At 36.6% G+C, this 25,901-nt stretch overlaps 1 protein-coding gene and 1 pseudogene across 4 annotated transcripts in view; one reads left to right on the top strand and one right to left on the bottom strand.

Moving 5' to 3' along the window:
- LRCH3 (leucine rich repeats and calponin homology domain containing 3) overlaps positions 1 to 25,901 on the bottom strand; it is a 121,316-nt gene that overhangs the window by 16,767 nt on the left and 78,648 nt on the right. Inside the window, exons 10-19 of one of the 4 annotated variants that reach the window (XM_047874650.1) lie at positions 23,708 to 23,784; positions 17,761 to 17,812; positions 17,196 to 17,345; positions 14,163 to 14,213; positions 12,603 to 12,656; positions 8,314 to 8,385; positions 4,710 to 4,758; positions 4,100 to 4,207; positions 2,171 to 2,289; positions 1,247 to 1,384 (exon numbers count right to left, since the gene is read on the bottom strand). In XM_047874650.1, coding sequence (XP_047730606.1) covers positions 1,247 to 1,384; positions 2,171 to 2,289; positions 4,100 to 4,207; positions 4,710 to 4,758; positions 8,314 to 8,385; positions 12,603 to 12,656; positions 14,163 to 14,213; positions 17,196 to 17,345; positions 17,761 to 17,812; positions 23,708 to 23,784 — 870 coding nt within the window. The remainder of the gene's footprint in view (positions 1 to 1,246; positions 1,385 to 2,170; positions 2,290 to 4,099; positions 4,208 to 4,709; positions 4,759 to 8,313; positions 8,386 to 12,602; positions 12,657 to 14,162; positions 14,214 to 17,195; positions 17,346 to 17,760; positions 17,813 to 23,707; positions 23,785 to 25,901) is intronic. The other 3 variants (XM_047874651.1, XM_047874652.1, XM_047874653.1) reach the window with 3 other exon arrangements.
- Positions 8,660 to 9,231, top strand: LOC125174821 (60S ribosomal protein L12-like; annotated as a pseudogene).

Below are 25,901 nucleotides of genomic sequence, written 5' to 3'. Positions count from 1 at the left end.
ATACACACATACACCCAAATATAGGCAAAGCAACACTGCAAAATGAAATAAATGTCAGGTCTAGGTAGATGCTTTAAGACTGTTTCTTGTAGGGCACTTGAGTGGCTCAGTCGGTTTAGTGTCTAACTTTGGCTCAGGTCATGATCTCGTAGTTCGTGAGTTCAAGCCCCATGTCGGGATCTGTGCTCACGGCTCAGAGCCTGGAGCCTGCTTTGGATTCTGTGTCTCTCTCTCTCTCTCTCTCTCTCTCTCTCTCTCAAAAATGAATAAACATTAAAAAAAAAAAAGAAGAATGTTCCTTGTATTATTTCAATTTTCCTGAAAGTTTGAAATTTTTATAATGAAAATTTGAAGGGGAAAAAACTTGTTCTTTCTTCTGTGGGTTGTCATCCTGATACTGACTTCTGACTTCTATATCTGACCAGCAGTCAAAAGAAAACCTGCCAGTCATCCTGAATGCATCCTTGTTTTCTACCCACGGTTGGTCACTAGATCATGTCAATTCCACTCCCAAAATAGATTCATCATTCTAAACTGCAATTATAATCATATTTCTCCCCCCCAATTCTTTGTTTCTTCACTGTCTACACTAAGATAAACATCTAACTCTTTGACACGCCACATAACGTCATTGTCACATGGCCCCTGGCTTACCCCTTCAGCTACATCTCCCACCATTTACACCTACAATTTTGTGCATCATCATCCTAAACAACTTATGAGTTCCTTGAACATACCGTGATCCTCCCTATCTTTTGAATCTAGGCATATTATGCTGGCAAATTCCTTTTTTGTTTTTTAAAATAATCTTCTCTGTCATTGTTTTTTTAAAAAGTAATCTCTATGCCCAATGGGGCTTTAACACATGATTCCCCAGATCAAGAGTCACATGCTCTATAGACAGAGCCCGCCAGGCGCCCCTATGCTGGCAAATTCCTACTCATACTTTAAGAATAGTTCAAATTTGACCTCCTCTAAGCAGGCTTTCCTGAACTCTCCAGGCAGAGTTAAGTGGTCCCTTTTTAGTATTCCTATAGCAACTTCTTGCATACCTCTCTTATAACATTTATCACAGTTATTAATAATTGATTACATGCCTTTTTTTCGCTAGTAGAAAGTAGACCCAGGAAGGCAGGGACTGGATTGTTCATATTTGTATCCCTAGCATTCTGCATAATACCTGCCATTGTACATAATATATGTCTCATGAATAGCCAATGGGTTTTTTTTAGTATCATATACTTACTACAGCTGGTGAAGGGACATGGATGCTTGGGACAGATCGAGGCCGCACATGATTGGCCAAATGGCAAAGAACAACACCATCGGTTAGAGCTGCTCCCAGATCACAAGGCAGTGATACTTTCAACCGGTACTCAATATGCTAGAAGAACAGGAAAATGTGTAATACGTTAACTGATGTGGCTGACACAGGACATAATGGAGTTACAATGAAATACTATAATTAAGAATCAAGATAAAAAGCAAATAAGTACCACAATCCCTATTTTATTTGTTTATTTATTTATTTTGTTTTTGAGAGCAGGGGAGGGGCAGACGACGGAGAGGAAGAGAGAGAATCTTAAGCAGGGCTTGATCTCAAGACTGTGAGGTCACAACCTGAGCTAAAAATCAAGTCATATGCTTAACTGATTTAAGCCACCCAGGCACCCCAAGTACCACAATCCCCATTTTATTCTTCCTTCCTAAGTCAGTAACTCAAGGAGATCTAATACATACATATGGTGGCCAGGCCACAGTGGTGCAAAATATTACATGAGAAATTCATTTACAATTTTATGCTTAGAAATAAAACAGAACTAGATTCTGTCAATTCCAAAATAAAACACTATATGTAAGTGTGATATATATATATATATGTGTACATACATATAAATTATTGCTACTCTTACAAGATTTCTGTACATGAGGCAGAAAAAACTTTTAAATGAGCAGGGCTAGGGATTGAGCTTTATAGAATAACCCATCTCATTTTCCTAGCAAACAGATGAAAAGAATGCCCTTAATAGCAGAATCTCTTTTACATCTACCACACGGTGGGCACTTGTTGATTCTATTAAAAATTTTAAGTCAAATGAACAAGTGATTGCAGGGTTATGCGCTCTAGCAGTAACAATGTGAAAGTATAATTCAGAGGTAGTGTACACACTTTCCGTAGTTGATCCATTAATTCCAGCTCTTCTTCTCTCTGTCTTGAATTGGGTCTTGTTATGGGATCTGCAGAGTCAGTGGGAGGTGCAGAAGATGAAAGAAGGGGTGAAGCATGACCTAAAAAAATATGAATATGTAAGACAGAAAGGCGACTGCTAGTACTGGAAAAATTCTCAGCTCCACCTGATCACAGGCTCCTTACAAGTGCAGCACTTTTCACTTCTGCATGGACTCTTTAAAAAATGTTTTTATTATGAAAAGTTTCAAATATATACAATAATAGGGAGAACAGTGTTAAAAACTACCAAATGTTCATTACCCACTTAGCTCAACTCGTTTTGATTAAAAATGTTTCCATTGAAAAATAACACACATACAGAAAATTATGCAAATCATAAACAACTCAATAAATTATCACAAAGTAGACACAATCAGGTCAATAAATGCAATTATTACCAACACCCAGAAGGCCCTCTCATGACACCTACCCATCAGTACCTAATGGTTACTTCCAACAACACAGGTCCTAGCTATGGACTTCTTGATTTGTAATACCATAGATTAGTTTTGTCTAGTTTTGAACTTTCTATAAATGAAGCCAAATATATGTATGTATGCATGCTTTTGTCTTCTTTTGATCGACACTATAAGATTTATCCATATTGTATGTATTAATTGGTTCATTTTTATTGCTTATACTGTATCCCACTGTACAAACACACCACAATTATTTACCCATTGTATCAGTCATGGACACTCTGTTTGGGCTATCATGAATAAATAATGTTGCTATAAATATTTTTGTAAATATCTTGGGGTATATATGCTTACACATTTCGGAAAGCAAACTGCTGGTGATAGGACATACAAGTGTTCAGTATTATTAGATAATGGAAACAGAAACAGTTTTCCATACTAGTTTACAATCCTATATGCAGTGTGTCTCTGGTTTGATTTTAAATCTGTGAGGGCATCTATCAGTTACACTCAAAGTTGTTATTTTTTATTTGAAATGTTTGTTTCTACTTCCAGGTAACTTCTTTGGAGGCCAGGCAGATGCATATTAACTAAAAAACTAAAAAGTAGATTTAAAAAAAAAAGAATTACTGATTCATTTCTTTAAGAACACATAAAATAGCTTTTATCAATAGAAAAATCTGAAAAAGGCTCATTACAGAGAGAAGGAACATTCCCTAAAGCCTGAAAGAGTGTTTTATTTGTTCCAACCTATAACCTCCTTTGGGTAGTGCTAAGAAACTCTAGTTAAACTGAAACAAGATTCTCCTGCTTTTTTTTTTTTTAATGTTTATTTTTGAGAGAGAGAGAGAGAGAGAGAGAGAGAGAGAGAGAGAGAGAGAGAGAAACAGAGAGCAAGCAGGGGGAGGGCAGAGAAAGAGGGAGACACAGAATCTGAAGCAGGCTCCAGGATCTGAGCTGTCAGCACAGAGCCCCATGCGAGGCTCAAACTCATGAACCGTGAGATACATTATGATGTGAGCCAAAGTTGGACGCTTAACTGACTGAGCCACCCAGGCACCCCAAAGATTCTCCTGCTTTAATGTTAGTGAGATCAAAGTTTAAAGCTTTTGCCAAAGTGACGTCTCAGGGTAGAAGTTTAAAAGCATACAGCAAGCATAGGGGTGCCTGGTTGGCTCAGATGGTTAAGCGTCCAACTTCAGTTCAGGTCATGATCTCACGGTTCATGGGTTCAAGCTCTGCATCAGGCTCAATGCCGACAGCTCAGAGCCTGGAGCCTGCTTTGGATTGTGTCTCCCTCTCTCTGCCCCCCCTCCCCTGCTCATGATTTGTCTCTCTCTCTATCTCTCAAAAGTAAATAAACATTGAAAAAATAATAATAAAATAAAAGCATACAAGTTACTGTCCTTATATAAAGCACCCACCCCCCTTCTCAGTCACTATGACCTACCTTTATTTGCTTCTGCCCTGACAGCTGCTCGGTAAAGGAAGCTTTCAGGGCGCTGGGCCTGGTTTCTCTGAATAGCAGCAGGAAAAGAATATGCAGGGGAATGATGAACTACATCAGCATGGAAAAGCAAAATAAGATTAAAGGAGATGGAAAAAAATTAAATATAACAACAGACATATGTCACAAGTTCAATAAATGACATAAAGATCAAATTAAACATGATAATGATATAAAGTGATAATTTTGTTTATTAATATAAAATCTAGTACAGAAAAGTAACCTTGAAATCAGGAAGACTGTTTGTAGTTTTAATTGTCATGCTATTTTTGGTATGTTAATAAAGGCAGAATGAGTGTTAATATATCGAATAGATTCTCTTGCAAACCTATAGCCCTGCTAGCTCATGTTCATTTGTTCATATCAAATGCTTGAAGAGGTGACCAACCAGTTGAATTAAAAAATGGAAAATGTGCAGGAAGTTCCCAATTGTGGGTCTGATTTCTCATCTCAGAAATGGAAGTCACAGCTCTCTGAGAGGTAATTTATCAGGAAAATCCTAGTAAAGAATTACTCTTGATGTGGTTAATTGTACCTTTGTGTCTATTATTACCTGTTTCTGTTGTAGGTGAACTTGATATGGTATTAGATCTGTCATCGTTCTGTAGAGAAATGGAGATATATCAATAATTATTACTCAAGAAGAGCTACTTTCCACATTTATGATTACTTTGGGATAAAAGAAAAAATCATGCAAGTCTCTTTTAAAATTAAGTCTAGAAATGAGAATTTGGAGTAAGGGTTGAATTTGTACATTTTTTTTAAGGCCAAACTTTTTACTTACTTCTGTAACATGAAAAGTTTATATAATGCATTCTCTAAAGATAGTTCTATTATATAATAGGTCTTTCCTATGACTATGAAAAATGATCATCCTAAGGCAGAAAATTTTATTGGGAAATGTATAGGGGAGAATAATTTCATTTTATAATTTCAGTTTCTGGTATAGTTTCTAAAGTATATTTCTCCACCTCTGGAGAGTAAAATTTAATGTATTAAAAAAAATGATGAAGATTTCTTCATTTCTGTTAGGAAATAAAGTGTTTAAAGATAGATAGCTGTATTTCCAGACTAACATTTAAGTCCAAGATGTTTTTACTTCATTGACCAAAGAGAACTATAAAAAGGGGGAAGAGCTAGCTTAACATGTATAAAGTTTATCTAAAAAAAGAGAAATGTAATTAAGCTCATTTAAAAAGAAGTGTTGGTTGGATGGGTTAAAGACACTGAAGACTTGGCAGGGGAGTAGAATCAAGAAAGGTTAGAGTAACAATATTCAAGGCCTCAACATCTAGGCCCAATAAATTACACATATTATAACTTTATTTAATTTTTTAATGTTTATTTACTTTTGAGAGAGAGAACAGGGGAGGGGCAGAGAGAGAGGGAGACACAGAATCCAAAGCAGGCTCCAAGCTCTGAGCTGTCAGCACTGAGCCTGATGTCGGGCTCAAACTTGTGAACTGCGAGATCATGACCTGAGCCGCAATCAGACGCTTAACTGACTGAGCCACCCAAGTGCCCCTAACCGAATGATTTTAAAACACAGAGGTACATACATCTGTTCCCATGCTTTTTTCTCCCTTTTGGTTTTAATATTTTCAGAAATCTGTTCTCTCTAGTTGGGAGCTGGGCAGAAGAAATTAATTATGATGGGGAATTTGTTAACATTCATGCATATATACACACATACACAGAAGTCATGCTGTTGAGAAGATTCTTGGACTGATCTGGAAGACAATTTCGTGGTAACAGTTCCTTGATTTGATACTCTTTGGCTGAAAATTTATAAAGTAAGCCAAGCTGTTGAGTGAAGCAATGTATTACATCTTCATTAGTGAAAAAAGATATGTTCATCAAGTTTATAGATGCAAATATGCTAAGTTTAGGATGTTGAAAAGAAATGAAAATTTAAATAACAAATTTAAAATAAGAGCAACAAAAAAAAGATATAATAAGAGCGGCAAGAACTAATAAAAAGAACAAACAAGAAAATGAGGCGAAAACGATATCTTTGCAAGGAAACAAAAAAGAATATCCTTATTTTCAAGAAATATGAGACAGAAAGGAGAAAACTAGTTAGCCCAACAGAGACCTAGTCAAGGGTCAATGGTACAAACAGGAAAACATAAACAGTAGAGATTATTCCAGACATAGAGGGAAAATATACATTTTTTAATTAAAAAAGACTAATAGGAGTTAGGCTAGAAATTTAATATTGCAAAAAAGAATTAAGCTAACAGACAACTCTATTAGACGAGAAGGAAGAAGTGAAGCAAACTGCACTGAATGGCAACAAATTTCTCCACCTCTAGAAACATCAAAAAGCTACACAGCTTTACACAGCTGTGTGTAAAGAAAAACAAAGCCAGAATAGAGGCAACTTGTAAAATGGTGATTTTTAAAATGTACTTTTATTGAAACTAGAAATCTAAGTGACTTGCATTCTAGGGTATGAAGATTATTAGTTTAAATTACTCGGAGGCCACTGACTCTATTTAAGAACTCTTGCAGAACTGGAGCAAAAAAACAGAAATTGACAGGAACTCAACTTTTTTTGCCTGGTTAAGCAACAAAAGAAGTAAACCCATGGCTAAATATATATAAATATATATCAGCTGTATAGTAACAAGGATGCCAAAAAATAAGGGTAAGTCTTTTTAAACTAATCATTTACACTACAGCAGGTCTGACAGAAAGTTAAACTTACCATACAAGGATTGGCACGTTCAGATTTGGCCTTTTCAACTATGATTCTGGGAGAGAATAAGCCCCGATGCCCTAAGGTATCCACTGAGTGTAATGAATTAACTTCTCTCCTATATATCTCCTATACTAGTAATATACCTTCCTTGAGAGAAGTTTGAGAACAATCCCTCAATTTTCTGGGTTGTCATTCAAATGAGGAACCTAGCTGAGAAAGGCTAGCAAAGAGTTAACAGAGATGAGAATTATAAAGGTTTTTCAAAAGTCATCCAGGTATGTGTAGCATCTTCAATACCGACTACAGAGAAGGTTTATCAGGCTCACAGATGATACAACGTTGGGGCCAGCACTTAGAAGAACATGATGCAAGAATTTCAAAGTATTGTGGTAAATCAGAGAATTAAAAATGTTCAAAGATACAAGATATGGAAATTAATTATCATTTAGGAGTATAACTGAAACATTTGAGAATTACAGTGGCTACTGACCAAAATGGATACTGAAATGAGAAAAGCCAACCCAACGCTTAGAATAAGATGTGAAAAACCTTGTTTCATGCTCAGCGCCAGGTAGGCTCTAATAAGGGCTATATTTCTACTTGGGGGCTGTGGAGCCAAAATGGAAGGCAGAGAACTTGAGAAAGCTCAAAAGGATTAACAGACTAGGAAAGGCACATAAAACAACCAGAGTTTATTTAGGGAGAAGACAAGGGCAGCATCATAATAGTTTTCAAATATAAAGATTCTTTTTTAAAGACTGCTACATAACTAGAAAATCTCTACTCTGGAAAGAAGAGAAGTAAGTGTAAGCCACAGGGTGTGGATCTAAGTCAGACAAGGGGAGAACCTTCTAACAGGGAAGATTATTAATAATTTCTTATATATCATATGATTAACAAATATGGAATCACCATTCCTAGAGGCCTTCAAAAAATAAAATACCACAGGGTTGCAGGCCATATTCCAACTCTGTTATTAAGCTCAAAAGCAGCCACAGACAGTGTATGAACAAATGGTAGTGGCTGTGTGCCAATAAATCTATTTCCAAAAAATGTGGCCTACAGGCCATAGCTTGTTGACCTCTACTAGAAGAAGGTTTTAGCAGTGACACTTTTGCGGACTGGGACTGAAATTATTTTAAATGCACATTAGAAAACAGAGTTAACTTTATATTATTTATCAGCCAAAGTAAAATAACTCATGACAAAAAAAATAACCTTTGGTAGGAAAATCAGAACAGCATATCAAACAGAATTTCAATATAAAGAATTAACGCAGGCTCTGTATTTCTAGTATGGTAAATCTTCCAAAAATTTCAAGTAAAATTAATATTAAATTCAAATAGTTTTATAAGCTTATGTATATTTCACGTAATCCTAGATTTCACACTGCTGTTGGACCAATCTATTGGAAAATTTCAAGTTCCTGGTGTATTACGGTAACAAGAGATACCTTAAGAAGCATGAAGGCAGAAGAATGAGGCAGGGTAGCAGCACAGCCCACTTCATTCAACCCTGACAGCGACTAAATTTTAAAAGAGAAAGGGAAGAAACAAACAAAAGGCAGCATTTATGTTAGCAAAATGTCAGTCAGGCAGGCAGATCTGGTCAATGAAATTAGGAAAGGAAAGGTCATGGACAAACTTTCAAATGGTTTACTAAAATATTGATAGGGCAGAAGGAATACTAGAGGGGAAAAAACGCCTAACTTATAAAACGGTTTTCCCATCTGTATAATTCAAACAATTTCAATACTTCATACCACATTAACCAAGAAATGAAAGGGCTTTTGGCTTTCGGCTTGGAGGAGGCCAAGGTGCAACTGTCTTTGGTCATCTCAAATCCAGGTTCATCCAACACCAGCTGCCTCCATTATGCTGCCTAAATTTGACCCCAGCGACATCAAAGCCATACACCTGAGGTGCACTGGTGGGGACATCAGTGCCACATTTGCCCTGGCCCCCAAGATCAGCCCCCTGGGTTTGTCTCCAAAAAGGTTGGTGATGACATTGCCAAGGCAACTGGTGATTGGAAGGGTCTCCGGATTACAGTGAAACTGACCATTCATTCAGAACAGACAGGCTCATATTGAAGTGGTGCCTTCTGCCTCTGCCCTGATTATCAAAGTTCTCAAGGAACCACCAAGAGACACAAAGCAGAACAACGTTAAGCACAGTGGAACCATCATTTTCTATGAGATTGTCAATGCTGCCTGACGGATGTGGCAGTGATCTTTAGCTAGAGAACTCTCTGGAACCATAAAGAGATCCTGGGGACTGCTCAATCTGTGGGCTGCAATGTTGATGGCCACCACCCTCATGACATCATAGATGACATCAACAGTGGAACAGTGGAATGTTCAGCTAGTTAAGAACTATAAAGGAAAATATTTTGATAAATGATAGTTTGACAACAAAAAAAAGGGCAGGCATGATTTATTAAAAGTGATTTTAAATAGAACTAAAACTAAGAACATCAAAATTGTTGAGCAAAATTGCCTTAGAAACTACCAAGACTTGTGCTATTCCTCTTATGGGGAAACAAATCCAGTCAAAGAGCTCATTTTAACTGAGCAGAACTGGCATGAGTAAAGACACTATTTTTTCAACACTGATCCAAATTAGAGTTATTATAATTCCATATACCAGCTCTGATGTGAAAAAACAGAGGAATGAGGATTCTGTGTCATGCCTTGCAGATGAACCAGCATTTCATTTCTGCCTCTATGTCCAAATGACCTACATGAGTGTAAGAGGAATTTTCCTTTTCTTTGAATCCTTTATCCTTTCACCAACCTACATACAACTAGAAATATTAGATGTATCTGTCAAGTATATTAAAGGTATAATTAGAGACAGTAAGTATTAGAATCTACAGAGTTATGATTACAGATAAAACCCAAAACATGACAATTCTTTAATTTGGTAAAGAGTGGAAATCAGAGAAGACAGGACTTTCATCACAAAGGGCACTGGATAAGATTGGACCTATTACAACAACAAAATGCCAGTCAGTCTTAAATATATTGAAATCTTTATACGTTAAATAACTTTTAAAAATTTAAACTAGGATCACAAATACGTGAATCATGGAACAAATGACCTTATTAAGCACATGTGGGTGTTTAGAAAAACGTGTGTAGATGATCAATAAAATGAATACAACAATTTTTAATGACAGTTGATAGATAGCAATGTTTCTTTTTGGGGAGGGTGGGGAAAAATTTTTTTTAAAGTAACATTGTAACCTAATCTATCAAAGGAAATATACCAAAGAACAAGATTGTGACAACAGTCATATCATCACCTCTTCAGTTTTCCTGGGCCTCCTTATAACCAAATTTACAGAAATTACTGTCAATCTCAAACATAAAAAGGCTAAAAGTCACTATTTTGGCAAAGGAGGACAAAAAAAGTGGAAAAGAAGAGGATGCGAAATGAGCCTAGATACTCTCTAGTTTCTAGAGATACAGATGTGGATTGGATGTAGATGAAAACAACAGAAGCCTGGAGGGCAGCCCTAAGAGAATGTTAGTGTCATGGATATTAAACATCACTAATACTTATTTCAGATCTTGTATTTCAAGGTCTTTAAATGAAATCCAACATTTACACCTTGCTATACATCATCAGACCTTTTCATCATGAAACAATGCATAGCATTTATGTGTTCATTCAGGAAATGTTTACTGAGCACTTAATATATCCCAGGAACGATGACAGGAACTGAGTATACATAGGTAAATGCAACAGAGATTATCCCTGTGCCTATGAAGTTTAGAGTCTGGTAGTCTAATAGGGAAGAGACCTAAAACAATAAACATCCACCTAAATGAACTATGAAGAGAAAAAATAACAGTGGAGACAAATTTGATTTGGGGGTTGTAGACTGCAGAAGAGTCATTTTTAAAGCTCTAACATTTAAGCAGATACCTGATAGATGAGTAGAAATTAACCAAGGAGTATATACAGGGAGGGAGAGGCATTCCGTGCTGAGGGAAATAGCATGTGCAAAAGGTTGTGAGGTAGAAACAGGCTTGCTGTATTTGAAAAGCTGAAAAAATGCTGGTGCAGAATGAGCCCTGAGCCCAGAGATGAGAGAGAGTATGCAGGGGCTTGCAGGCTGTGTTAAGAAGGACTTTATTCTACCATATGAAGCTACTGAAGAGAAGTCTTGAGAAAAGCAGAGGTATGATTTAAAAATACAACTCTTTCTGCAAAGTGTTGGATACTATTTGGCATACAAAAATATGTGAGACACTGTCCTTTTAAAGGCCATCTCATTTAGGTCAAACATGAATATTGATAAGTAAAATACAAGTATTGATACAATGGCTGAAAGACATTTCAAATTTCACACCAAGGGGATCTGTTTTTCCAAATTCCACTTTTTCCTTGACAAAGAAGTGTGGCCACTCAGACTTATGTCACTTCCTATACATTATTAAATCTCATCTTCAGTCTCCTCAATTGCTTTCCATTATAGTGTGAGAGGCAATACACCATGGTGCTTAATAAATAGTAGGTTCCAAGTCAGCCAGATCTGGATTTGAACCCAATCTTGCACTTACTAGCTATGTGACCTCGGACAAATCTCATTCTGGACAAAATATCTGTGCCTCGGTAATCATTTGTAAGATGGTGATCAGTTTAACCTTAACTTTTAAGACCGCTGTGAGGAATAAATGAGATAATTCTGGTAAAGTGTCTGGATCATCACAGGCTCTCAGTATTTTTTTCCATTAATTTAAATCATTTGCTTCTCATATCAATTAATTTCCACAAAAACTCCAGAAGGTGGTGGTTTTATTTACCTGTAAGACTGCCCAATTAAAATGTGCTTTATCCATCTCAAAGGAAATGATAACTGCAGAACAGACAGAAATTTTGACAATGGACGTTTAGGTAAGAAGGACCTCCTGCTGAAGTATGCACTTCACGCAGGAGTATGTACAAGGGCGGCAGTTACCAGCACATGAGACAGGAATTGCTACACACAGACTTTTGAACTGCTAGTTTTCAATTCTACTATAAAAAATATCATAAAACATGATGGGGAAAGCAATTATGTGAATGTTAGAATTCTCTTGCAAGGCTGACAAAAGTAAGATTTTTCAATACTGCTCTTATGTTATACTCATTTTCTGCTGAAGAAACAGGCAATAAAAGTAAACTGGTGTTAAAAAACGATCAGTAGATAACATTCCGAGTTAATGTTTCCCAAAGTTTAAAAAATGGGCATAGAGGGATAATCTTGAGACGTAAGTATTTTTGAAAAGTTTGGGATTTTCAGTAGCTTAATATAGACAATAAAATAGGATGGCAAATATACAGTTGTGTAATTAGTGTCATGCAGGAAGGAAATCCATTTAACACACAGGTGACTCATGAGCCAAATTAATGATTAATAAAGTAAGTGCACCTAGAATTAGAAATGACGTCTAAAAAAGTAATGTGTCCTCTCCTCCCAACCCACATGCAAAGCCAATATGGTTTGCAGTGTGAATGTTTTACTTTTGGAAACACTAACAAAGGTATTTGAATCATAGCTGCAGAACACTGGAATGCTGGTAAGTCATGAACAGTAAAGCAGGGAAACAGTTCTAGCTATTTATAAAGTATTTAGTAATGACGCTCATCATGTTTTATGGTACGTAGATAATTTCTGAATGAAAAGTATAATTACTATTCTCCAAACTCTAGATATAACAATATATAACTCCGTTTTGTGCAAGGCTCTTACCACTAACAAGGCACTATCATCAGTGTGCTGAGACCTTCTGGATGGGAAGGGACACTGGAGAGGCAGAGAGAAAGGAAGCAATGTCAAAAACAAACGATGCACACACGTGACATATTTCACAAATAACACAAGCAAAGAGGTATATTAAGACATAATGAAGATGCTAACATATAGGATTGCATTCACAATCATTTTGAATTCATGTATCATAAAAGCTAATAAATTGATTCTGAGTAATGATTTTCTTCCAAACAGCTTAATTCCAAATATGATCTGATTGCTTAAAAACTGACTAAAGCAAGGAGGGAACAGGGATTATTCTCTATTCACAGAAGAGAAAGCTGAAGTATAGGCATAGCAGTAACAAAGAATTTGTGGTCATTTAATGAGTTAGTCACAAATTAAAACAATAAACCCAAGAGTCATGATTTCTAGTCTATGCATCTCTTCATTACCTTTCTCAGACAAGAGGACAACTAGAAATTTAAAAATTGTACACCATATTTTCCTGAGAAGCTTTAAGTTTTAAATAATGAATTTCTCCAGAATGATCATTAAGAAGGAAATTTGGGGGTAAGAAACGAAGAGGTTATTAACTTATCAAACTTTGTCAAAGGTTTGTTCCTTTATTATTACCATGTGAACAAAAGATGACTGAAAAGGCTGAGTGAATCTTTCAGGTATAAGAATAAGGCCTAAATTCTGAGATAAACAAGAAGCAGTAATCGTATGTCTAGTCAATAAGGAAAAAAAACCTTATAATGGATCATTTAAAACATTTCAAACAATGCATTTTACATTCCAGAATCACTTGTGCTTTAAAAACTCGATGGTGAAACTTAATGCTTGTCAAACCCTGTGTGTTAGGTTTTCACGTAATTTATTTTACAGAAAACAGATTCAAAATTCACATGAAACAATGCCTTTAAGCATTTTTAAGGAAGCGGTGATCATAAACTGAAAACATGAGAAGGCAAAATATAAAGAAAAATGGCTTTAAAAACCGACTACAATACAAATACTTATTTAATAAGTTTCATTTTAACAGATCAAAATAGGTATATTTTAAAAAAGGTTAAGCAATTAATTTTACATGTTGACTTGTAATGAAAATGTACTATTTAATATTATAAAACTACTGTGTACACCGTGTAATCAATAACACACACACTCAGGAAATGAGCCCTGGAGCTGAGATGTATGTGGTATCTTTTTGTTCAATACCAACACCACGTACCGGTGCCAGATAGAGCTCCCAGGACTACTTCTCACTACACAGTATGGTTTGAAAATGGATGAAGGAGAAGATACTTCTGGTGGGGATGGAAGAAAGAAAGAAATAACCTCCAGATGGATTCGTATAGACTAAAAAATCTTTGATCTGTAAACTTGGATAAACTCCCTGGCCCGTGTCTTCTTCTCCTGAGTAAGTAGAATTTTGTGAGGAGAAAAGGAAAATGGCAATATTTTGATCACTGAAAACACATGATAATCACATGTAAACATATCATTTCCACTGTAATAAAAAATTCCAAAGGAAAGGTGGTTATATAGACTTACCTCACCATCTAAGGGGGATTGCTGTTTTTGTGGACTTTGTGATGCTTTGTGCTATATATCCCCAAGACCCCCCAAAAGAGGGAAGTTGGTTAGAATCTGGAACACTGGAAATGATAAATTCTATTTACCAAAATAATCACCCACATTAATTTCTGTCTCTCCTGTGTGCAGCACTTTGCCAGATTTACTGGTCAGAAGATGTCACCCTTTCCCTTAAACAGTTTACAATTTAAACAAGGAAGATCAATAAACAGACAGTATTTCATATGTCTATAAGCATCTACAAAAATACAAAAAGCATGTTTTTTATAAACAACTAAACAAACATAGTCCCAATCAGAATAGTGATCTCTCACTATATTCTCTCAATGAACTCATTCTCTCTTTCTCTAGTGCTAACACCTTTAGCTTTCTCTCATTGGCCAATTTTCAGGTTTGCGTTTTCAACTGCCTGTGGAAACTCTCTATTTGGAAACCCATGGTCACCTCATGTTCAATATGTTCAAAAACAAACCCATAAATTCCCAGATTAACTGGCTCTTTTCCCCAATTTGCTATTACTATGTCAAATAACAATTATACCACCTGTATAGTCAGTGTTTTACAATGTATTCTTATATACATTATCTCAAGTGATTCTTTTTACTCTCTGAGATACACAAACATCATAATCATATTCTTTTTAAAAATTTTTAAATGTTTATTTATTTTTGAGACAGAGAGAGAGAGCAGGAGAGGGACAGAGAGAGAGAGGTGGAGACACAGAATCGGAAGCAGGCTCCAGGCTCTGAGTTGTGAGCACAGAGCCCATTGCGAGGCTTGAACTCATAAACTGTGAGATCATGACCTGAGCTGAAGTCGGACGCTTAACTGACTGAGCCACCCAGGCACCCCCATAATCATATTCATTTAAAGACAAAAGAACTGGGGACAAAAGAAGTTATATGACATGTGCAAAGTCCATAAATTTGTAAGTAGCATAAATGAGATTTGCCCCTACATCTTCTGACTCCAAATCCTACATTCATTCTTTCCACAAAACTAGACTCCTTTTCAAACTCTTCTTTTAGCCTCAAAATCTTGCTTTGGGATCTCCTTTATTTTCCTACTCCTCTTCAATGATTTATTCAACATTCACTACATCTATGTATAAAACATAATAATGCCTCTCTTAAAATCTCTAATTTATAAAATCCATTGTGGTGGTAGGGGGCACAGCACTCAGCACACTAGTAGAAGTACTAGGTGCACCTATAAGAATTCTGAAATAGTTAATATTTAATAGTTAAATACTACACCTATGAGGAAACTAAAGGCACAGTATGATTCCCAAAGCCACAGTAACTTTCCCAAAGCCAAGCACATAATGAGTAGCAAAGCTGGATTCAAATTCATATTTCTGATTCTTTTTTTTAAGTTTATTTACTTATTTTTTTAGATTTTTTTAGGTTTATTTATTTTGAGAGAGAGAGAGAGAGAGAGAGAGCACAGCAGGCGAGGGGCAGAGAGGAGGAGAGACAGAATCCCAAGCAAGCTCCACACCATCAGTGTAGAACCCAGTGTGGGGCTCAAACTCATGAACTGTGAGATCATGACCTGAGCCAAAATCCAAGAGTAGGATGCTTAACTGACTGAACCATCCAGGCCGCCCCTATTTACTTATTTTTGAGAGAGACAGAGAGAGAGAGAGAGCGCGAGCAGGGGAGAAGAAGGGGGAGGGAGAGAGGGAGAGAATCTCAAGCAGGCTCTGCATTGTCAGTGCACAGAACCTGACGTGGGGCTCAAATGCATGAACCGCTGAGAGCATGACCTGAGCTGAAATTGAGAGTTAGATGCTTAACCGACTGAGCCACCCAAGTGCCCTCAGAAATATCTGGGCTCTTACCATTGTGTAACACTGCCTCTCCTTAGGAACCTCAGAAATCTTCTGGTGTTATGCCTTCATTCTGCACCCTAGTCTGACTTGTAAGGTCAACCTTACTTCCATTTTCTGTTCAGCCTGTCTTGAGAACCCTTGCTCTGCCACTAACTAGGTGAGTATTTAACCTAGGCAAACTGTCATCCTCTCTGAGCTTTAGAGATCATCATCATGGGCTTGATACATTTGAAAAAAAGAGAATTTTATCATGTGTACGATACTTAAAGAAAATGGTCTTTGGCTAGTTGAAACACAAGAGAGAAAGCTTTTGGAGGCCAAGAATGATTCATTCATTCAATCATTCCTTTAACAAATGTTTACTGAGCTTTACTATGGGCTGACACCTGCTAACATCTAGGGATGGAGCGGCAAATAAACAAGACAGATACACTCCCGCTCTTCATGGTATTTACAGATAAATGGAAGAGACAGATATCGAACAAACAAAAACAGAAATCACTATTATGAAGAGAAAAATCCAAGGTGACTTCCAAACAAAAAGGCTTTAAATGATACAGAAAAAAAAAAAAAAAAAAGAACCAGGTTTAGATGAACTGTAGAGGCTGCAAACTTTTAAAAAACAAAAAAAGAAAGAAAAAGTATTAACAGGAGTTGCTACCCGAGTAGGTGTGGAGAGAACAGAAAGGAAAGAATCAAAGATGATTCTAAAGTATTAAGCCTGTGACCCTCACACAGTTTTGGTGCTCACCAGAGTGAGGAAGTCAGATGGGCTCAGATAACAATAGTTCACATCTGCATGGCACTTTAAGGTTTACATGGCACTGGCACTTTCATGATCTTATCGATCTTTATTAACAGACTGAAGACATGGCAGGTGGAGAGTAAAGTGAGATGTCTAAAGATAGATTGCTGATTAAGAAAAAGAGACTACTGTCTCAAGTACAAGATGATCACTTCTCAGCCTACCCTACAGGAGGACAATTCATCTAATCACAAGCAGGAGACACTTATGCTATATACTCAAGATTCCTTACAGTGAGAAAAAAGAAAGTTGACACTTTAATTAAGACAAACACTGACAGCCTCAGCAAAACAAATAAGCACTTACTTCTAAAACTCTTTAGGAATTTCAATGAAATTTGACAAAATTTCACCTTGACAAAGTCCAGGACAGCATCTCTTTGAATTTGCTTGGTCCTTATTTTCTCTTCCTCATACTGTAGGGCCGCAAGCTGTGCCTCTCTCCGAGTACGCTCTACTAATTGTTCTCTTCTCCGAAGAATTTCCAAGTCTGCATGTGATAACTGGAACAAAAGTATTTTGCATGTGCAAGTGGGGCTAAAGTTTAACTTATCAATATTCTTAATCAATTTAGGGAACTACTACTTACTCAAGCAATTTCTACTTTGCAGTCACCTAACATTTCTTTAAATGTGTGTACTGCTGATCATCTCCCATCTTTTCACACTGTGTTCTTATTTGCACTCTAAAGCCATCATGTCAGTAAAGATTTATTTTCTGTCTAGGGTCTAAAAGCACCGTTAGCCAAGTATCAGGTTCACATGCTACATTAACTGTATTTTACAGGCGACAGGTAGTAACGTTTACAGATGTCTGGCAATTAATGGTAATTTAAGCATTATAAAAATAGAAAATCATTTTAGTTTAAAAAAAATCAAAACTAAAACAGAAAAACAACAACAACAACAACAAATTTACCTGACTGTGACTTGGTGACAGTGACATGAGAGAAGATGGCTCAGATGAAACCCTGACCCAAAAAAGAAAAAAAGGAAAGAGAAAATTCTTTGGTAAGGCAGGCAGTATATAAAAGACAAGTAAAATTTTATTGTTAATGTAGCTTTCTATTAATCAATAGGCAAACTGGTCAGCAATGAAAGACTGACTGCATTTTGTAAACCTGAGCCCAAGTCATTAAATTAAGCTACAGGAATACCTGATGTTGCCAACTCACATTTCATGTGATATCACTGATCAAGCTACAGAGAGTCAACAACAATCTATGTCAGCCAGTGCTGACCAGACATTTGAGATCACTTTTCAAATAGCATCATTTCTTAAAAGCATACATAACTATTATCTTTTTCATTACCATGGCTGAAACAAGATACATGTAAATAGAGATCGTTTTATATACAAAGTTATTTTATCAACCAAAATCTGGAATATGGCAGAACCTGGCCACTGTACCTGCGCTCCTCCTCCCATCTTCAACCGAGGTAGCAATTTTAATAACAAAAGTAAAGATTCTGTTGATTTTTATTTTTAAGAAAAAGACGAAACCTGATTTGTTGCTTAAAAAAAAAACAACAGTAAAAGTTGCTTCTCAGTTTTATCAGTGCTAAATCTTTTTTTCTTTTCTTTTTTTTTTTTTTTTAATTTTTTTTTCAACGTTTATTTATTTTTGGGACAGAGAGAGACAGAGCATGAGCAGGGGAGGGGCAGAGAGAGAGGGAGACACAGAATCGGAAACAGGCTCCAGGCTCTGAGCCATCCGCCCAGAGCCCGACGCGGGGCTTGAACTCACGGACCGCGAGATCGTGACCTGGCTGAAGTCGGACGCTTAACCGACTGCGCCACCCAGGCGCCCCTAAATCTTTTTTTCAAGGATTTTATTTATTTATTTATTTTTAAGTAATTTCTATACCCAAAGTGGGGCTCAAAACTCACAACCCTGATCAGGAATTGCATGTTCTACCAACTGAGCCAGCTGGGTACCTCTACCAATGCTAAATCTTACAATTTGGTGTTTATCTTTTTTCCTGAATTGGATTTAGTGTTTCAAGTGTCTGCTACTCATTTGTGTCTCTGAACTAACAATGTTGGGAGTAAGTTGCTTTTGACATTTAGCACCTAAAATTTTAAACTATGATTACTCGCCCGTCAGGTTGATTTTAATGCATTCAATTGGTGTGTTACAAGGCAAGAAACGAAAAAAAAAAAAGTCCCCCAAATCCCTCCAAGCTCTAGTAGTTTCTTATTACTAACTAATAATAATACAAATTCATCAACGTGGCTTTTAGGATTCTCATCCCATTTCAGAAACATGCCCACCATGGAATCTTTTTCCAGCAAGATCTCCTCAGTTATCATACGTTAATTCCTTACTTCAAGCCTTTTGTATAGATTCCAACCTATGGAGATCTTCTTAGAAAAGGTCTTTTTTAGAATCTTTTTCTTTACAATGGGACTTTTCCTCTTGATGTATATGTGTAGTCAGTACTTCTTTTGTATTTACCAACTATGATTCGTGTCATTTTTTTGTACAATATTTTTCAGATGCAAACAGAGAGACGAACAATCCTTGAGCTCCTACCATGCCCTACATATGCCCTGTGAAGTACTTTATGCATAGTGTTTCTCAATTACTCCTCATGCAATCTTATGGAGTAAGAACTATTAGAATCTTCACTTTATATTTGGGAAGCTGAGAAATGGAAGTTAAGTAATTTTTCCAAGGTGATGCAGCCAGTAGTCCTTATCTATCTGATTTGAATTCTTATCTCTGACTTGATGGTAGTTTGCTCTCTCATCTTCTAGGTACGCAGCCTATGAGAACTGGAGAGGCCTGAGAAATCATGGAGTCCAAACCACTAACTTTACAAAGGAGAAATCTGAGGCCCTCAGAGGTTTAGTGATGGTTACTGTAGGCAGAGCCTGAATGAGAATTCAAGACACCTGACTTGGAGATTAGTGGCTGATACTATACCACACCTCCCCACTCTACAGCGGCAGAATGTAGGAAGGAGAAAGTGAAGAGCGCAGAGATCTAAAAGCAATATGGACACACATACAGAAAAAAAGGACCTGCAATGGCCAAAACTAAGCTGTGAAAGTTAAAGATGGTGGCAGAGCATGAAGCATGGCATATGAGAGAATAACAGTGGTAGCGAAGAAGATGTCTGAGAACTGACAGCTCCCTCAAGCCGATCACCAGGTGCTAATATAGGCCCCTCATGGCTTGGGTGCTCCTTGGTGCCACCACACTGCTTCATTTGTACGTCTGACCTTTTCATCTATGAGTATGTTTCTCAATAGCAGTGTCACAACATTTTGGATAAATTTTCTGTTATACGAGATTGTCCTGTACATTACAGGTAGTTTAGTCTTAATGCCAGTAACACCTTTGGCAACCAAGTCCCAACAAATAAACACATTTTTCAAATATCCACTACAACCTATTGAGAAACACTGGCTTACCCTAAACTTTCCTAAACTAAAAAATATAATATGTAAAAAAGCAAAATTTAAGTCACACTACTGTTTTCTTTCTTTCCACATTTCTTTTCTTATGTTGGTTCCAAATCTTTGAATAATTCACAAAATTCTTTTTTTTAATTTTAATGCATAAAAAAATGTTTTGAAAAAAATTGTTTTATATAACCTCAAGAGTCTGGCCATATTTCTTACTTTATTAAAATACCCCCAAAAAAGTTTTGACAGAATAAATTATAATTAAAAAAAATTTTTTAATGTTTATTTATTTATGAGAGAGAGAGAGAGAGAGAGACAGAGTGCAAGCAGGGGAGGAGCAGAGACAGAAGGAGACACAGGATCTGAAGCAGGCTCCAGGCTCTGAGCTGTCAGCACAGAGCCCAACGTGGGTGGGTCTCCAACCTGCAAACCGTGAGATCACGACCTGAGTTGAAGTCTGACGCTTAACCAACTGGACCACCTAGGTGCCCCATAATTTTTTAAAGGTACAGAATAAATTACTCAATAACTCCCTTAGGCAAGGTTTAAAATAAAACTGAAGCTGGGCAAAAAACTTCAATTTTTACTAATCTTTCCCAACCTTTATCATTCCTAGTCAGTACATTCTTAGTCAAAAGTTTAGAGAAAAGTGGGCTGGTGGGGTAAGATTTAGCTGGGATATAACCAATAAAGAATGAGACACAAGTGAGTCTGGGAGTAGCAACATGGTATCGTAGTTAAAGGCATGGACTTTAGAATTAGTTGTGACCGAGTTCGAATCCAGTTTGTCACTTGCTAGTGGATGGCTGTGAATATAAATGGAAAACTACTAGGTCTGAAAGCACAGGCTCAGGTAAGCGAAGAATTCCTCAGTACTGGCAGAGCAAAAATTTCTAAAAAGTAGTAAAAACAGGAACTCTGGGTTAAGGTTTAGTAGACAGATTTTTGGCTCCTATGATCTCCACCCCTGGTGTTACTCCAGTAAATATGTTACAAGTCAAAAAGGACTCTGCAAATGAAATTAAGGGTACTAACTGGTTGACCTTAAAATGGGAAGATTATCCAAGTGGGAGTAATGTAATCACAGGAACCGTTAAAAGCACAAGAGAGCAGGGCTGAGGGAGGGGCATTGGAGGGAGGTGGTCGAAGCTACAAACTGCCAGCTATAAGACAAATAAGTAATTAGGGATGTAACATACAACATAATGACTACAGTTAGCCCTGCTTCTGATACATACGACAGTTGTTAAGAGAGTAAACCCTAAGAGTTCTCATCACAAGGTGAAAACAAATTATTTCTTATTGTATCTATGAGATGATAGCTATTAACTAAACCTACTGTAATCATTTCACAATATATGTAAATCAAACCATCACTCTGTACAGCTTATATACAGTGACATATGTCAATTATTTCTCAATAAAACTGGAAAAAAAAAAAGAAGGCAGGAAAGTTTGTGGGATGTGACAAAAAGGGAAATCAAAGAGATTCAAAATGTGATAAGAAATAGATTCAAAACAGCTTGCCAAAGCTGACTTGAAGATGGAGGGAGCTGTGGATCAAGGACCTTGGGTAGACTCCAGGAGCCAAAACTGAGTCCTAGTGATAGCCAGCAAAGCAACAGGGACCTCAGTCTTATAACTAGACAGAACTGAATTCTGCCAACAACCTGGATGAGCCTGCAAGTGGGTTCTCCCCCAGTGTCTCCAGGTAAGAATCTAGGCCACCCAGTACATTGGCTTTGGCTTGCCAGACCCTAAGTGGAGAATGAAGGCAAGCCTACCCAGACTGCTATTCCACAGAACTGAGTTCTGTGCTAAATTTGTGGTAATTTGTTGCATAAACATTAAAAAATTTTAAGCTGCTAAATTTGTGGTAATTTGTTGCATAAACATTAAAAAACTAATACATAATGAAACTGAGAAAAAAAAAAAAAAGCTGGCTTTCACCTTGAGGGCTTCTACTAAATTCCAGAGATCTTGAGCCTTCTTTATGATAGATGCAGGAGGTAAGAAGGACAGGAGATGAAGTGTGGGCCCGATCAAAGTGGAAAAAACACAATAGGATACCCCCGTGTGAAACTGAAATCTCAAAAGACCACACCCTCAATATAAGGACACAAGGCAAATAAAAAGACTTTCGGAGATAAATTTCAATTTCAAAGATTTGAAATTTAGGGGCACCTGCGTGGCTCAGTCAGTTAAGCGTCTGACTCCTGATTTTGGCTCAGGCCAAGATCTCACGGTTGGTGAGATCAAGACCTATGTCAGACTCTGCACTCACAGCTCGCTCGCTCTCTCTCAAAATAAATAAATAAACATTAAAAAAAAAAAAGATATGAAATTTAACTAAGTCCCCATGAACTAACACCTATGAGACTATAAAAGGCCAATTATGAGATTTCTTTCTTTCACTATTCTCCCATATTTTCTATCCATCTATATCTCAGTTCCCAAAACAACTTTAACATCCTATCAAGTATAAGTAAAGAACTAGGTATGACACTTTCCATAAAGGAGATTTATTGTTGTTTAAGAACAAGTATGTCAAGTTTACTACTTTAAGACTTCATACAGGGGTGCTTGGATGGTTAAGCGTCTGAGTCTTGATTTTGGCTCAGGTCATAATCTCACAGTTTGTGGGATCGAGCCCCACATCAGGCTTTGAGCTGAGTGTGGAATCTGCTTGGGATTCTCTTTCTCTTTGTGTGTGTCTCTCTGTGTGTCTGTCTGTCTGTCTCTCTCTTTCTCTCCCTCTGCCCCTCTCCCTGGCTTGCAGTCTCTCTCTCTCTCTCTCTCTCAAAAATAAAAAAATTATAAAAAAACCCAAGCAAACACAAAGTGGTTAAAAAAAAAACAAAAAACTTCATACAAAATAGAGGAAGCAAAGACCCAAAGGCTGTGAATTTTTCAACTACTGTGATACAGTGTCTGGCAAGAAACTTTGGAATTCAAGAATAAGCAGCAGTGCTCTAAGCAGTCAAGTTAATTTTAGAAATATTCTGTGAGGCAGTAAGCGTAGTGAAACGATCATCTCAATTGAGATATAATGAGGATACATATTGCTGTCTCCGTCTAGCTCCCTGTTTCTAGCCAAAAGTTTAAGGCAAAAAATTTTTTCAGGACTCCTGAAATTCATTTAGCCCTCTTAGTGCATAAATCCAGACATCACCACAAAATCTCCCTGCTACTAAGTACCTTCAAACCAAATAATTGTACAAGTAATGGTTTAGGCAGTCTGAATTTAGAATCAATAAATCAATTTTACTTCTTTTTCTATTGCATGAACAAAAAGCACACTGTCACTCGGCTCTAAATACATGGTTTCTAAAACACACAGTATCTAAGTATCTTCATCATACACAAATCTGCACAAAACCAAAATCATTTCATGCTTTCATTGATGAGTTTTAAAGACAGAAACAATTGAAGAGAACTGTTTTTTTCAAACCTGTTTTGATGTGAATATCTTCTCATGTCTTCTGTTTTTTGAAACTCTCTCAGAGGTACTGGCTTTATGGGTGAACCCTAGGCCAAAAGAGCAGAAATAAATCAATTTAACATATGTATCCACAACACGGTGACTACATAGTTCACAGATGACTTGGCATTTAAAGATCTGTATATTACACTAAAAAATAGTTCAACAAAATCTTCAAATGTAAATTTTTACGTTTAAAAGCATTCATTATAAGCTGTGTTACTGCTTTGGTTAACAAAACACTATGTATAGCCCAAAAACACTTATTCTTAAAAAAGTGGGTTTCCTTCTCCCTGTATTATGTAAATTACACTGACCATACAGTAATACTCACTGACCATGGAGTAATATTTAGTAAGGTGTTCCAACTTGAGAAGATCTTAGGTGTCACCTCAGACAAATTTCCATTCAGAACAGGAATTTCAACCTGCACTACACTAACCTGTGCTCAGCCTCTCTCAATATTTCTGGTAAGGGGGAGTTCACTGGGCAGATTCCATTTCTTTACTTCATCATCACAAATTGTTACTTATGTTTAGTCATACAAATAGTCCTGCGGATATTGGTGGAATATTAAGATAAAGCAAAAAGTAACTTCTCTTTATGGTAAGATATGGTGTTAACTAAAAGAAAAACATTGGCAACTTAATTTATTTATAAACTATAGGGTAAAGGTCATTTCTTTTTTTTTTTTTTTTTTTAATTTTTTTTTTTTCAACGTTTATTTATTTTTGGGACAGAGAGAGACAGAGCATGAATGGGCGAGGGGCAGAGAGAGAGGGAGACACAGAATCGGAAACAGGCTCCAGGCTCCGAGCCATCAGCCCAGAGCCCGACGTGGGGCTCGAACTCACGGACCGCGAGATCGTGACCTGGCTGAAGTCGGACGCTTAACCGACTGCGCCACCCAGGCGCCCCGGGTAAAGGTCATTTCAAAAAAAACATCACTGAGAAAAATTAAACTGGACTCAGTGATATGGACCACATACTGAACAATAAAATTATAAATCAAAGGTAAAGGCTTATAGGTTATCACAACATGTATTCTGTCAAATAAGAATCTATAGAAGCAATACAATCTTATTTCAACACCAAAAATAATCATTAAAGTGGGTATTCTTAAAAGGAAAGAAAACCACCTTATCCAAAAACGGTACCTGAAAATCAAATGTAAAATTATTTATAGTCTATCTCCAAGAAATGGTTACATCACATAGAATTAGAAAATCTTTGATGAATTACTGCAAAAGGCTAAAGCAGACTCCCTTAAAGTTTAGGCCTGAGGATCATACAAAATGAGATATAATTCTAGAACCTGATCAAAGAATAATTCTTCTAATTTCAGTGAACACTGGTTTTTAAAATAAACAAAAATCTCTCCTATTATGTTAACATCAGTGACTTAACACTCTGGTTTTACAATACTGCAATTATCTGCAATTATTGTAGGAGGTACATGAGATTTTTATGATAAAATGAATGTGCTATTGGTTTCATTTTGAAAATGTCATACCCTATAAATATAAGCTATACTTTATTTTATCATAATACCTCTATATTTGTGAGAGGTATTATAACAAAATTAAACAATAGCAGAGTATTTAAAATCTCATATAGATTCGGTTTTTTTTAACAACTCTTTTTTCCGATAGTATTCAAGAATATAAAAAATACTTCTTCACTGGCTGTTAAACCATCTAAAATAATGCTGCTTCATCATATTTTTATAGGTGCTAAATTGTAGAAAACCTTATGACACAGAAGTCATAAAGAGGGTTATGACATAGAATCATAAAGACTACCACACAAGTATAGCTGGAATTAAAAAAAAAATTTACAAAATAGTAATGGCTTTAACAAATGACACTACAATTTTTCAGTAGTATAACAGGCATTTTTACTTTTAATAGAGATACCTCATCTCTGCAGTCAAACTACCATGAAATGATCAAAGAGAAAGACCACAATGAAAGAAAAACAATTCCCTTTAAGATTACAATGTGCATTATTAATTTTAATTTTTTTGCAAAGCAGTTGCCCTTCGCGCTAACAAGAATGTTCATGGCCTGAATCACATGTAGTTTCATTAGTCACCTGGTACACTGCTACTTCTGGGCTGCAGGACTTTGATTTATACAATTTTATCCAACTTCACATACAAGAG

The sequence above is a fragment of the Prionailurus viverrinus genome, chromosome C2 (assembly GCF_022837055.1).
Source record: "Prionailurus viverrinus isolate Anna chromosome C2, UM_Priviv_1.0, whole genome shotgun sequence".
Taxonomy (NCBI): domain Eukaryota; kingdom Metazoa; phylum Chordata; class Mammalia; order Carnivora; family Felidae; genus Prionailurus; species Prionailurus viverrinus.
This window is presented reverse-complemented; position numbering and strand designations above follow the sequence as displayed.